Raw genomic sequence first — 14,247 nt, forward strand, 5'->3', positions numbered from 1 at the left:
CTCTTCAATTAGTTTTGAAAGCAGGTCAATGAATGATTTCGGGAAAACAGACTCCCCACAACCTGGCAATAAGTTGACCAGCTTGGGATACTTTTAAGTCTCCATTTTTTACTTTCCTGAAGTATAGACAGGGCATGCCAACATTTTCCAAAGCTACAGTTATGGCATTAGCAATGGCTTTTCAGCCAGCCTGTGCTTTAGCTCAAAGCAGCACAAACAGAAGAGTCAGCCAAGCCACAAGGCCAGCTCAAGCATCTGACAGTGTGGGATCGCTGCAGAACGAGCAGGATCCTACTACAATGTGGCCTTTGAAGTGTCTTGAAAAGAAATCCTACATCTAGAAAACAAAGCCCTCTCCCACAGGCCTCTCACCCCACCCGCCTCCCTGCTTTGATTAAAAGCTCAGAAGAATTTTAAAATATATATATATATTTTCTAGAATTTTAAAATACTTTAGCGTAGAATAGTTTTTTTCTTTAAAGGGACATTTTCTTAGGTACAAATCCCCCAAGAATGGTCCTCCAGCTACCCAAGGTTTCCAACCAGAATGCCGTATTTAAAAACATGGCTAGAAACAATAGGACCAGCCTCATTTTCCCCACACAAACAATTCAAAGCACTGCAGGTCTTACTGGCATCTCTGCTGCCATCTACTGAGTCAAATCGGCACTACAGTCTAGTAAACCCTAACCAAGATCTTTGTACAAATATGCTTCCATTTTAACGCTTGCTGTGTTACTACATTGTTAACTATTAGTATAAGATACATAGGATGTCTTTTTTTTCATTTTATAGGAAATGGTTGTTTAATTAAGTAATTTTGGGGGTTGCATAGGCCTTGATCAAAAAGATCATCTCAAAGATTCCTCTTCCAACACCCAGAATCTGTATCAAACAAAATAGGGCAACTAGTTTCTTTTTAAGGCCTTTAGAGTATCTATTTCTGCAACTTTCCTTAATAATACAGTATCAGCCTTCTCAATCTCCACCATTCTGTCTCAAATAAAAAATTTTTATTATTTAATTCTTTGACTCAAAGTATAAAGTTGATTGTTGCACACTCAAAGGCTGAATTATGACCATATTCTTGTTCAGGAAGGGGAAACCTTAAGGCTGCATGTGGCCATCCAGGTCCCTCAGGGTGGCCTCTTGATTGAGTCCAAATTTTATAGGGCAAACCCTTTTATTTTATTAATACATTTTTGCTTGTCTCCTATATTTATATTTTATTTTTTAAATGAACATATTTAAAATACCAAGAATACAATTAAGTTTCAACAACATAATCCCTCCATATTGACTGGCACAGTTAGAACATTAGTAAGCCATAAGGGCTAAATAGTTGGTTCCTACGCTCATTAATTTAGTTCTAACTTCCCCTGGCTGATGGTGCCACTATTGGCAAGAGTATAAAAGGTGTCGAGCACACCAGGCTGTTATCAGTTTTTAACAAAAGTGCACAATGTTTCTGTTTGAAATGGAACTTGCGAATAGTTGCACAGCTCAACTGTATTTTTTTTTTTTTTTTTTTTGTGGTTTTTGGCCGGGGCTGGGTTTGAACCCGCCACCTCCGGCATATGGGACCGGAGCCCTACTCTTTGAGCCACAGGCGCTGCCCTCAACTGTATTTTTTTAATTCTGTCTGCTTAACAGCCTGTCATGTTGAAGAGACCAAGAGAACACTGAAGGAAGAAAACAGATTTTCAAATAAGAACAGGTAATTCCAACATTATTTTGTTTCTGATGAAGGTGAGATGATTTGTAATCCTAGCATGGAGACCAACTCAGGTGGATTGCTGAGCTCAGGAGTTAGAGACCAGTCTGAGCAAGAGTGAGACCCTGTCTCTATTAAAAATAGAAAAACTGGCTTGGCGCCTGTAGCTCAAGCGGCTAAGGCACCAGCCATATACACCAGAGCTGGCGGGTTGGAATCCAGCCCGGGTCTGCCAAACAACAATGACAACTACAACCAAAAAATAACCAGGCGTTGTGGTGGGCGCCTGTGATCCCAGCTGCTTGGGAGGCTGAGGCAAAAGAATCGCTTAAGCCCAGGAGTTTGAGGGTTGCTGTGAGCTGTGACGCCACAGCACTCTACCCAGGGCAACAGCTTGAGGCTCTGTCTCAAAAAATAAATAAATAAATAGAAAAACTGGCTGGGCATTGTGGTGAGTGTCTCTAGTCCCAGGTATTCAGGAGGCTGTGGCAGGAGGACTGCTTGAGTCCAAGAATTTGAGGTTGCTGTGAGTTCTGATGCCACAGCACTCTTCTCAGAGCAACAGAGTGAGACTCTATCTCCAAAATAATAATAATAGGCTTGGCGCTTGTAGCTCAGTGGTTAGGGCGCTGGCCACATACACCAGGGCTGGCAGGTTCGAACCCAGCCCAAGCCTGCTAAACAACGACAACTACAACAAAAAAACAGCCGGGCTGTGTGGCGGGCACCTGTAGTTCCAGCTACATGGGAGGCTGAGGCAAGAGAATTGCTTAAGCCCAAGAGTTTGCGGTTGCTGTGAGCTGTGACACTACAGCACTCTACCGAGGGCAACATTGTGAGACTCTGTCTCAAAATATATATATATGATAATAATAATAATAATAATAAATGATTCAATTGCTTTGTGATGATGCAAATCAACATTAAAGAAATTCAATGCTCATCAGCATTATAACGATCATGAGGACCATAAATATTTTAAATTAGAGGGAGAGGCATAAAAGTTTGTATTGCAGAATTAAAAGATGAAAACAAAAAAGCAAAAACACTTCTTTCAAGCAGCAATAAGACCTGGAAATAATGCCACTAAAGCAACTTATTAAGTTGCTTATATACTCAGGGAAAAAGGGAAGCCATTTAGTGATGTAGAAATTGTCAAAGTTATAGGATGCTTAGAACCTGATAATGTTTCAAAGTACAAATAACTGCCTCTTTCAAGAATCATAAATGGTCAGTAGCATGAATTAGCCTTCAACTTAATACAACAACTTCATGCAATAATTCAAAAGGAAAATACATTATTATTCAATTGCTTTGGATGAATCAACTGATACTGCTGACTTGGTGCAGGTTTTTTTTTTTTTTTGTAGAGACAGAGTGTCACTGTACCGCCCTCGGGTAGAGTGCCGTGGCGTCACACGGCTCACAGCAACCTCTAACTCTTGGGCTTAGGCAATTCTCCTGCCTCAGCCTCCCAAGCAGCTGGGACTACAGGCGCCCGCCACAACGCCCGGCTATTTTTTTGTTGCAGTTTGGCCGGGGCTGGGTTTGAACCCGCCACCCTCAGCATATGGGGCCGGCACCCTACTCACTGAGCCACAGGCGCCGCCCAGTGCAGGTTTTATTCTTTGGGTCATTACAGAAGATTTTCTCTGCTATGAAGAGTTACTTCGGGCACTCTTGCAAACAGGGAAAAGATTATCTTCAACAAGTTTCAAGGTAAATGTTGTGAGGTTGAACTGAATTCAGTAAATTCAGTGAGCCTATGTACAGAGGGTGAACCTTGCACCGATAAAAAAAAGTGTTAACAGATCTAGATGCTCTTATTTCTTTTCATCGTATCTTGCATTAGCAAAATCTCTATGTTAAAGCCACTATTTTAAGTGACACTTAGCAATGAGTTGTAAGTATTGTTATCTATATTCCTACAAATGCAACATGGCATCATCAGTTTCATAACACGTTGAAGTTGAAAGTTGTGGTATTTAGTGTGGATTTGCTATATCATTCTTTTTTTTTTGTGCGACAGAGTCTCACTCAGTTGCCCTGGGATTGAGTGCCATGATGTCAGAGTTCATAGCAACCTCAAACTCCTGGGTTCAAGCAATCCTCTTGCTTCAGTCTCCTAAGTAGCTAGGACTACAGGCCACGATATCTGGCTAGATTTTCTATTTTTAGTAGACACAAGGTCTCGAACTTTCTCAGGCTGGTCTGGACCTCCAGAGTGTAGATCCACCCACCAGGCCTCCCAGAAGGCCAGGATTACAGACATGAGCCACTGCATCTGGCCTTGCTATTTCTAAAGTGTGCTGGCTATCACAGGGACAGGTGTTATGCCAAAATTTTATCTCTGAGAGACGAGAGAATTACATTTTATGACGAACAGCATTAGTGATGTGAATTATTGAAAGATTTCTATAGGAAAGTAGCATTTCTGTGTATTATCATGTCAAATCAAAATAAAACTCAAATGTTTCTTTGCAAGGTAAAACTAAGTCTATACGTGGCAAAAAATCCAAGCATTTTAAAAACAACTATCTTTTTTCAAAATACTTCTTCAAAAAGAAGTTTTCCTCAGTTAGCAAAGGCCATGTTGAGCAGATGATATATGTGAATCATTTGAAGAACACACAGCTGTTATAGATCTATTCATTGGAGAACACAATGAAAGGTTCACTGACTTGAGAATCATAACATCACACTCAAATTAGATTTCACCCTCACCTAGTTGATATCTCCAAGGTACCTAAAGAACTACAGATGGGGCGACGCCTGTGGCTCAGTGAGTAGGGCGCCGGCCCCATATACCAAAGGTGGCGGGTTCAAACCCCGCCCTGGCTGAACTGCAACAAAAAATAGCTGGACGTTGTGGCGGGCACCTGTAGTCCCAGCTACTTGGGAGGCTGAGGCAAGAGAATCGCTTAAGCCCAGGAGTTGGAGGTTGCTGTGAGCTGTGATGCCATGGCATTCTACCCAGGGCCATAGCTTGAGGCTCTGTCTCAAAAAAAAACTACAGATGGAATTGATTGAGCTCTCAGAAGACATATTTTATCTATTTTTTCATTTTTTTTTTTTATGTTGGTGTTGGTGTTGAGACAGAGTCTCACTTCATTGCCCTTGGTAGAGTGCTGTGGTGTCACAACTCACAGCAACCTCCAATTCTTGGGCTCAAGGGATTCTTTTGCCTCAGGTTCCCAAGTAGCTGGGACTATAGGCACCCACACCTGGCTATTTTTAGAGACAAGGTCTCACTCTGGCTGAGGCTGATCTTGAACCTGTGAGCTCAGGCATCCACCTGCCTCGGCCACCCAGAGTGCTAGGATTACAGGCATGAGCCAGTGTGCCCAGCCCAGAAGATGAATTTTTTTTTTTTTTTTTTGAGACAGAGTCTCAGAGTCTCAAGCTGTTGCCCTGGCATCACAGCTCACAGCAACCTCAAACTCTTGGGCTTAAGTGATTCTCTTGCCTCAGCCTCCCAAATAGCTGGGACTACAGGTACCCACCACGATGCCTGGTAATTTTTTGGTTGTAGTTGTCATTGTCTGGCAGGCCCAGGCTGGATTCGAACCCACCAGCTCCAGTTTATGTGGCTCGTGCCCTAGCCACTTGAGCTACAGGTGCTGAGCTGTGTTTTTCTATTTTTGGTAGAGAAAGGGTCTTGCTCTTGTTCAGGCTGGCCTGGAACTGCTGAGCTTAGGCAATCCACCCACCTAGGTCTCCCAGAGTGCTGAATTATAGGCATGAACCATTGTGTCTGGCCCCGGAAATAACAATTTCAACACTATTATAACTTGATTTATAAAATTTCATTTACAAAATATTAATTTTATGAGCAAATTTTCATCAATTCCAATCACAAAATAAAAGTAGCTATAATCTTACTGATACCTAATTTACGTGTTACTTGGCTTAAGACATGCTCATTCCTGGTATTTGCTACTAGTGATATGAGCTCCTTAAGATCTCTTACTCCTTACAGAAAAGGTCAGCATGGGAGATCATTCCTGGGATTAGACAAAGCATTGTCTTGGAGATCTTGGAAAATTACACCTGTGTTACCTTCGGGAACAGCGTCTGTACCACGCTGATTAATACAGGTCAGAGCTCTGCCCTTTACCCTCCCATCTATCCCCAGTACTGCAGTAAACTGGGCACTCTGTAGCAACTTTTTGTTTTAAAGTTTCAAAATACTAAGGAGGTGTAAATGTTTTTGTTACATGGATACTTTGTAGATGCTGAAGTCAGGGCTTTTAGTGCGCTTGTCACCAGAATAGTGTTCGTTGTACCTGATAGTTTTTGTTCCCCACCCCCATCCCACCCTCCCCTCTTCTTGGTTCCCAATGTCCTTTACATCTCTGCGCCTGTGTGTACCCACCGTTTAGCTCCCAATTATTAGTGAGAAGACATAGTGTTTGTTTTATTCCATTCCTGAGATACTTCACTTGGGATAGTAGTTTCTAGTTCCATCCAAGTGCAGCAGCTTTTTCTGAATGAGAAAGCACAATAGTTCTTTATTTTCTATATCCATGCAAAATGCTTCATTTAAAGTTGATGGCAACAAGAAATTAAATCTGGCCTCCTGAGTTTAGGACAGAAGTTGCAAATCGATGCCCTGCAGGTCAAGTTGAGTCTGTAGATGTTTCATCTGGTCCACATAGCACTCTGAAAATCATGACTACATCAGCATCTCCAGCTTCCAAGAGGGAAACACCAAATCCACAATCCTGTGTAATAAAAACTGCCTGGAATTTACCACAACTGTTCCTTCAAAAATGAACTGTAATGAGTGAAATATAGCACAGGGAAAAGGATTGCTAACGGCACAGTATTACCGGACCTCTACAGGTACCTGAAAGTGAGCTTTTCTTTGGAGTCTAAGAAAAGGATATCAAGGAGAGATTGACACAGTTTCCCAAGGTAGTAAGGACACTTGTAGATAACTGACAATAAAAAAATAAAGACAGGCAGAGCACAGTGGCTCACACCTGTAATCCTAGCACTTTGGGAGGCTGAGGCAGGTGGATTGCTTGACCTCAGGAGTTCAAGAACAGACTGAGCAAGACGGAGATTCCATCTATACTAAAAATAGAAAAACTGGCTCGGCGCCCTAGGGCGCTGGCCACATACACTGAGGCAGGTGGGTTTGAACCCAGCCCAGCCCTGCTAAACAACAATGATTGCAAAAAAAAATAGCCAGGTATTGCGGCGGGCACCTGTAGTCCCAGCTACTTGAGAGTCTGAGGCAAGAGAATCACTTGAACTCAGGATTTTGAGGTTGCTGTGAACTGTGACGCCACAGTACTCTACCAAGGGTGACAAAGTGAGACTCTGTCTCAAAAAAAAAAAAAAGAAAGAAAGAAAAAGAAAAAGAAACCAGCAGAATTTGAATATGGACTGGATAATATTAAGGAATTATTTTTAGTAACTAAAAAAATACACAATGCCTTCCCATTGCAGTTATAATCTTGATAGTAAAAACGGTGTTTGAAACAGGTACTCACTCTGCGTTGCTGATGTGGATGTCATCTCTTTGTATCTCAAATTTAGGTAGCAAGTCCTGGGAAATAATTTAGAAGCACTGGGAAATAATTTTTATCTTTTCAGAACTACTGAATTTTAGGGTTGAAAATAACAAGATGAATTATCTAATCAAAATAAATTTATCTGAAGCACGAGGAAAAAGACACAAAGCTAGATGGTGGCAAAGCCAGTCCGTTTCTGTGTTCTGAGACCTGTGTCACATACCCCTTTTTCAGTGTCGCTTAACACGAAGGTTCTTACAGGGCAGCGCCTGTGGCTCAGTGGATAGGGCGCCGGCCCCATACACCGAGGGTGGCGGGTATGTTTTATCTGGTCCACACAGTACTCTGAAAACCCGGCCCCGGCCAAACTGCAACAAAAAATAACCGGGCGTTGTGGCGGGCACCTGTAGTCCCAGCTACTCGGGAGGCTGAGGCAGGAGAATCGCCTAAGCCCAGGAGTTGGAGGTTGCTGTGAGCTGTGTGACGCCACGGCACTCTACCGAGGGTGACAAAGTGAAACTCTGTCTCTACAAAAAAATTTAAAAAATAAAAATAAAATAAAAGGTTCTTACAGCTCCCATGTGCTATGTTGCTCACAACTCAATTCTTCCTCCTTCCCTCTTTGACTTTATATTCTTGCTCCTCCTTCCAACTCTATTTTCCATCTCGGCATTTTAATTTATATTCATCTGAAAACTTTCACTTTCCTTGGGAAAACTGCCAAAGACAATGCTGAGAAGGAATGATAATGAGCAGAAAAAAAAATTTAAACCACAGCAAAATTAACATAACAACAACAGCTGCTGCTCCAAGTTTTCTCCGGATTTATATACCTACTTCATCGCCCTCACTTTCTTGGACACAGTTCCCCCCTAAGCTCTGTCAATGGACACATAATCGCTTTCTGTCAATCATACAGATCTCCAAGTAAAAAAAGGTTTTAAGCCATTGGTATACAAAGAATCAATCCTTTTTCTATTCCTTTTTTCTATCCTTCATCTGTTCAACAGTTAACATGAAGGCCAGAAATAAAGATATTATTAATTATCAACTTTTTTTTTGATACAGAGTCTCACTCTGTAGCCCAGGCTAGTGTGCTGTGGCATCAGCATAGGTCACTAGAACCTCAAAATCCAGGGTTCAAGTGATCCTCCTGCCTCAGGTTCCTGAGTAGCTGGGACTGTAGGTGCCCACCACAATGTCAGCTAATTTTTTTTTTTTGGCTGGGGTTGGGTTTGAACCCACCACCTCCGGCACATGGGACCAGCACCCCACCCCTTTGAGCCACAGGTGCCGCCCTAAATTTTTTTTTTTTCTGTTAGTAGAGATGTTGTCTTGTTCTTGCTCAGATTAGTCTCAAACACCTCAGCTCCAGTGATCCTCCCACTTTGGCCATGCTAGGATTACAGGGTGAGCCACCACACCCGACCTCAACTTTTTATTTTTATTTTCATTTTTTTCTGAGACGGAGTCTCATTTTGTTGCCCTTCTCAGAGTGCCATGATATCATAGCACACAGCAACCTCAAAATCTTGGACTATAGTGATTATCTTTCCTCAGCCTCCCAAGTAGCTGGGACTACAGGCGCCTGCCACAATGGCCAGCTATTTTTAGAGCCAGGGTCTTACTCTTGTTTACACTGGTCTCGAACCCTGCCTTGGGTTCCCAGAGTGCTAGGATTAAAGGCGTGAGCCACTGTACCTGGCCCTGGCCTCAACATTTAATAATACCTTGCTTTTAAAGCTATGCACATATGTTAGTAAAGATATTATATGTATATATTTTTTCAGACAGACTCTCACTATGTTGCCCTTGGTAGAGTGCCGTGGCGTCTTAGCTCACAGCAACCTCAAACTCTTGGGCTCAAGCGATCCTCTTGCCTCAACCTTCCAAGTAGCTGGGACTACAGGTGTCCCCCACAACACCTGGCTAGGCTATTTTTTTAAAGAGACTGGGGCCTCACTCTGTCTTAGGCTGGTCTCTAACTCGTGAACTCTGGCAATCACCTGCCCTGGCCTCCCAAGTGCTGGGGTTACAGACATGAGCCACTGCACCTGGTCTAAAAATATTTTTTAGAAAACTGAATTATAAATTGTGTTTAGCACTGTATGTAAAAATTTAAAATGCAGCCAGAACATTTCTGGATTTATAAGATAAACTAGGCAACTCTGATATGAGTGTGGACAGATAGCTCAGTATAGACAGTAAGCTTTACCAACATGTCAAATGTTCCAAAGAAGGATAAAAAATAACAAATGGGTAGAGATGTGGGATTTAGTGAGTATAAACTAAGTAAAAGACTATGTGGTCTGGGGCCTATTACATAAAAATTACAGTTATCTTCTACTTGGTTCTTCGTTTCTCCATTATATTATACATAACTTATCACTAATCCTCAAAACAAACCTAGTGGAGGTATTACTGCCCACATTTTACAAATGAGGAAGAGGTAGGACCAGAATTTTATTTTGTTTTTTATTTCAGATTAATATGAGGGTACAAATGATGAGGTTACAATGTTCGTGTTAGTTAGGTAAGGTCCCTCTTGTAGTTGTGCCCCTCACCCAGGAGGTGAGCCACATACGACTACATTGTGCCCATTAGGCGAGAGCACACCAATCCCCCCTTCTCCCCTCCCCACCGCCAGAATTTTAATACGTAGCTGTCTGACTCCAAGTTCGTATTTATTTCACTATAAAATAAATCACATTGAATTTACATTTAGGATGGGGAGACGTATGCTCTTTCTTCTTATTTGATCTAACAGTAGCTCCTCATGTTCCTTGGTCAAGGCTGATACTCAGTTGGTATGCTCTGGTGTGGCATAAGGGTCTGTGATGTCTGTTTTGTGTAGTTCAGTATCTGTTCTGTTTGACTGGTGTCGTGATAATCACTAAATATTTTGAATACTATTCCTCTCCCTAAGTAATAACGTGCCAAGAATCCCAACTTTTTTTTTTTTGTAGAGACAGAGTCTCACTTTACCGCCTTCAGTAGAGTGCCGTGATGTCACAGGACTCACAGCAACCTCTAGCTCTTGGGCTTCTGCGATTCTCCTGCCTCAGCCTCCTGAGCCGCTGGGACTACAGGCGCCCGCCACAACGCCTGGCTAAGGAGTCCCAACTTTTATAGTAGAAGCCTAACCTTTGCTGTATTTATATATATATCGAAGCATGAGGCACATCTTTAAATTAGAGATACAAAATAACTATCCTTCAGGGTTTTTTCCAGAGTCCAAGCTTTCTTGGCAAGTCAGGCTTGTAGCATTTGAAGTTTGGGAAGACAGTTTAACAGGATACTACCCACACCTTCCTCAGTTCTTGTTATCAAATTAGAACGCCAAGGAATATATCTGGACATTAGCTTGTGCCTTTAGATGAAAAAACGCCTACACTGTTTTTCACAGTTATAATCTTGGATTTTATCAAGATTCAATATTAAGAAATGACTAAATAAAAAAAAAAAAGAAATGACTAAATGGAGAAAAGGAAGCAATGGTATAAACATTTCAAGGACAAATCTAAATGTCATCATAACATCAGAAGTGTGATTTATTTCTGAGAGCTTCATACTCTAGCTTTATTTGTTAGTTATGCTACAAACATTTTGCCCAAACAACATACATAAAATGCTGTACAAGCTCCCTCAGTTGGTTTAGATACAGAACTACCAAAAAACATGTTCCATTAAGTTGACCGTATCATCTTCAGAAATTTCAATAACTCCAGCCTGAGATCGAAGAATAGATATGATGTCATTAGATAATCTTTCAAAACCATTCTGTAAACATATATCTGCCATTTTTTGCCACTTTTCTAGGGAACAAAATGGATCATCTAACACAAGATGTTTTACTGCATCTGAGGGGAAAAAATACAAAATTATAGGATAGTATTTTTTCCTATAATATCCTATTTTTTGATAATTCACACTCAGTGATTCTTCAAAAATAGAAAAGGACATCATTTCAAGTCATTTAGTATTTAACTCTACTTGATTCCCATACGTTAATTTTATTTTATTTTTAGACAGAGTCTCAAGCTGTCACCCTAGGTAGAGTACTGTGGTGTCATAGCTCACAGCAACCTCCAACTCTTGGGCTCAAGCCATCCTCTTGCCTCAGCTTTTCTATTTTTAGTCGAGATGAGGTCTCACTTTTGCTCAGGCTGATCTTGAACTCATGAACTCAAGTGATCCGCCAGCCTCAGCCTCCCAGAATGCTAGGATTACAAGTGTGAGCCACTGCGCCCGGCCTGATTCCCATATGTTTAAAGGTATAACATGTGGAGCACTCAGGCTAGCTCCTGGTAGGTACCCAAGTGTTTAATTCCTTCACTTCTTCCTTTACCATTAACCTCCTCATGTCTCATTCAACCCTCCCCCAGTTCTCATATTCTGCACTTATCCACACTTCTCCACTCATCTCCTCCTTGGTAAGATAGCAGATATTGAAGGCTACAGGGCAGGGAGCTCAGAAAGTGAAGAGTGTGGGCTCATCCTTATTCACAGAATCTATAAGGCCTCATTAGACTCTACCAAATAACTGAGGACCTATAGGCCATGTTTTCACGATCCCTCAAACACTTTTATAAATGCCTCAGTGGTGTGAACCCAGCGTGTCTATGAAGCGAGTGTATGATGCCCCATGATCATATCAATGTATACAGTTATGATTTAATAAAAAAAAAAAAAAAAAAGAAACTCTTTGACAAACTCTTCATCCTATCTCTAGATGGAGACTTCTTAATGATGGGTCTTCTAATTTTTCTGAAAGAAATAAATAAAATCAGGCTGGGTGCGGTGGCTCACACCAGTAATCCTAGCATTGTGGGAAGCTGAGGCAGGTGGATTGCCTGAGCTCATGAGTGCGAGACCGGCCTGCTCAAGAGCAAGACCCTGTCTCTAAAAAAAAAAAAAAAGAAAAAATAGCTGGGGGTTGTGGTGGGTGCCTGTAATCCCAGGTACTTGGCAGGCTGAGGCAAGAGGAATTCATGAGCCCAGGAGTTTGAGGATTCTGTGAGCTATGAAGCCACAGCACTCTACCCAGGGAGAAAGTGAGAGTCTGTCTAAAAAAAAAATTGTTTTTGTTTATTGAATGAATCTGACAATATTATTTATTTTTATTTATTTTTTTAGAGACAGGGTCTTACTTTTATCGCCCTCGGTAGAATGCTATGGAGTCATAGCTCACAGCAACCTCCAACTCCTGGGCCTAGGCGATTCTCCTGCCTCAGCCTCCCAAGTAGCTGGGACTATAGGCGCCCGCCACAATGCCCGGCTATTTTTTTGTTGCAGTTTAGCCCGGGCAGGGTTCGAACTCACCACCCTCGGTATATGGGGCCGGCCCCCTACTCACTGAGCCACAGGCGCGGCCCACAAAAGTGAGATTTAATTAGTTATTCTCAGTAGCACTGCAGAGTTAGGTTCAAAGGGAATATCATGAAAATATGCATATGTTTGATTTAGGAATTAAATATATATAAATTTTATATACAAATAACATTTAAAATACATATGAAAAGATTACTAAATGTAAATATATCAACGTCTATAAAGTTTTTAGAATAGTGTTAGCTATTATAATTAGCACGACACTCCCTTCAGGCTTCATAAAGGGTCTCTCTCCATTCTTCTTCATTCACTCAAGAAATATATAGTTTAGTCAACAGGCTACTACAGACATGGTAATATTTACGTTTATAAACTCCTAAAACTAACTCTTGCTTAAGAAAGAACTCTAAGAGACATTTGATGTAACTCATACATAATCATCTTTAATCTTTCTCTAAATAACTCACTATATTTCTTCCACAACACTATTTTACTACACTTACCTTTCCCACCTTTATTTGCTTCTTGAAGTAGTTTGATGCCAACTTTTTTCATATCTACAGAGAACAGATGTAGTATGGCCAGACCAAAAGATAAAAGTGGTGGTTTTCCATTCCATTCTTTAGTGAGACATTGGATTAATTCAGGTTGGGGACACAATGTTATTACCTGTATCAGATCATCTGAAAGCAAAAATGAAAATCTGTACCTCAACATCCTAATATGATAAAGCAACTGGAAACTGGGATTACCTCATGTCTCTACTTGCCAGTCAACACTTTTTCCAATCCTGAAGCCTTCAATAATCCACTCCAACCCAAACTCATTGGTACTGTCTCCAGTCAAAAAAAAAAAAAAATCAGCATAGCAAAAGACAAAGGAAAACAACCCATAACAAAGAGTATAAAAATACTATCAAATAGCCAGCCGCAGTGGTTCCTGCCTGTAATCCCAGCATTTAGGAGGCTGAGGTGGGTGGATTGCTTGAGCTCACAGGTTCGAGACCAGCCTGAACCAGAGTGAGAATGACCACATCTCTAAAAATAATAGGGTGTTGTGGCGGACACCTATAGTCCCAGCTACTCAGGAGGCTGAGGCAAGAGGATGGCTTGAGCCTGAGAGTTAGAGGTTGCTGTGAGCAATAATGCCACAGCACTCAACCCCAGGGTGACTCTGTCTCAAAAAAAAAAAAAAGTGATTAGCTGTTTCAAGTAGCTTGATATTGAACCACATGAAATTGCCTACAATTGACCCCCCAAACAGCAATTTTGTCTACAGTTTAATCAAGTAGTTAACCACTGAGGAAATTTAAAGATACAGTTGTGATTTGTATTCTTAAATTTTTTTAGAGAGAGCCTCACTATGTTGCCCAGGCTGGAGTTCAATAGATAGTCATAGGACCAGGTGCATCATGGCCTTGAACTCCTGCCCTTAATTAAGCAATCATCCTGCTTCAGCCTCCTTGGTAGCTGGGAATACAGGGGTGTAGCTAGCCTCTTCATTTTTTGTTTGTTTGTTTCATCAATGAAAACAAATAGCTTCCTAAATTTTTTAAAGTAAAAATATTATTCTTGGGCCACAATAGAGTAATTTTCAGAATAATTTCTGAAAGTCTTTGTAGAACTACCATAAACATAATTTGAACTCTGAGATACAATACAAAGTAATGAAATATTTATT

At 41.2% G+C, this 14,247-nt stretch overlaps 1 protein-coding gene across 2 annotated transcripts in view; it reads right to left on the reverse strand.

The window, feature by feature from the left end:
• Positions 1–9,799: 9,799 nt before the first annotated feature.
• Positions 9,800–14,247, reverse strand: part of CLHC1 (clathrin heavy chain linker domain containing 1) — a 54,456-nt gene continuing 50,008 nt past the window's right edge. Inside the window, exons 11-12 of one of the 2 annotated variants that reach the window (XM_053589902.1) lie at positions 13,071–13,250; positions 9,800–10,965 (exon numbers count right to left, since the gene is read on the reverse strand). In XM_053589902.1, coding sequence (XP_053445877.1) covers positions 10,952–10,965; positions 13,071–13,250 — 194 coding nt within the window. In that variant the 3' untranslated portion in view covers positions 9,800–10,951. Of the gene's footprint in view, positions 11,097–13,070; positions 13,251–14,247 lie in introns of both variants that reach the window. The other variant, XM_053589901.1, reaches the window with a different exon arrangement.

This window comes from Nycticebus coucang, chromosome 4, assembly GCF_027406575.1.
Source record: "Nycticebus coucang isolate mNycCou1 chromosome 4, mNycCou1.pri, whole genome shotgun sequence".
Lineage (NCBI taxonomy): Eukaryota > Metazoa > Chordata > Mammalia > Primates > Lorisidae > Nycticebus > Nycticebus coucang.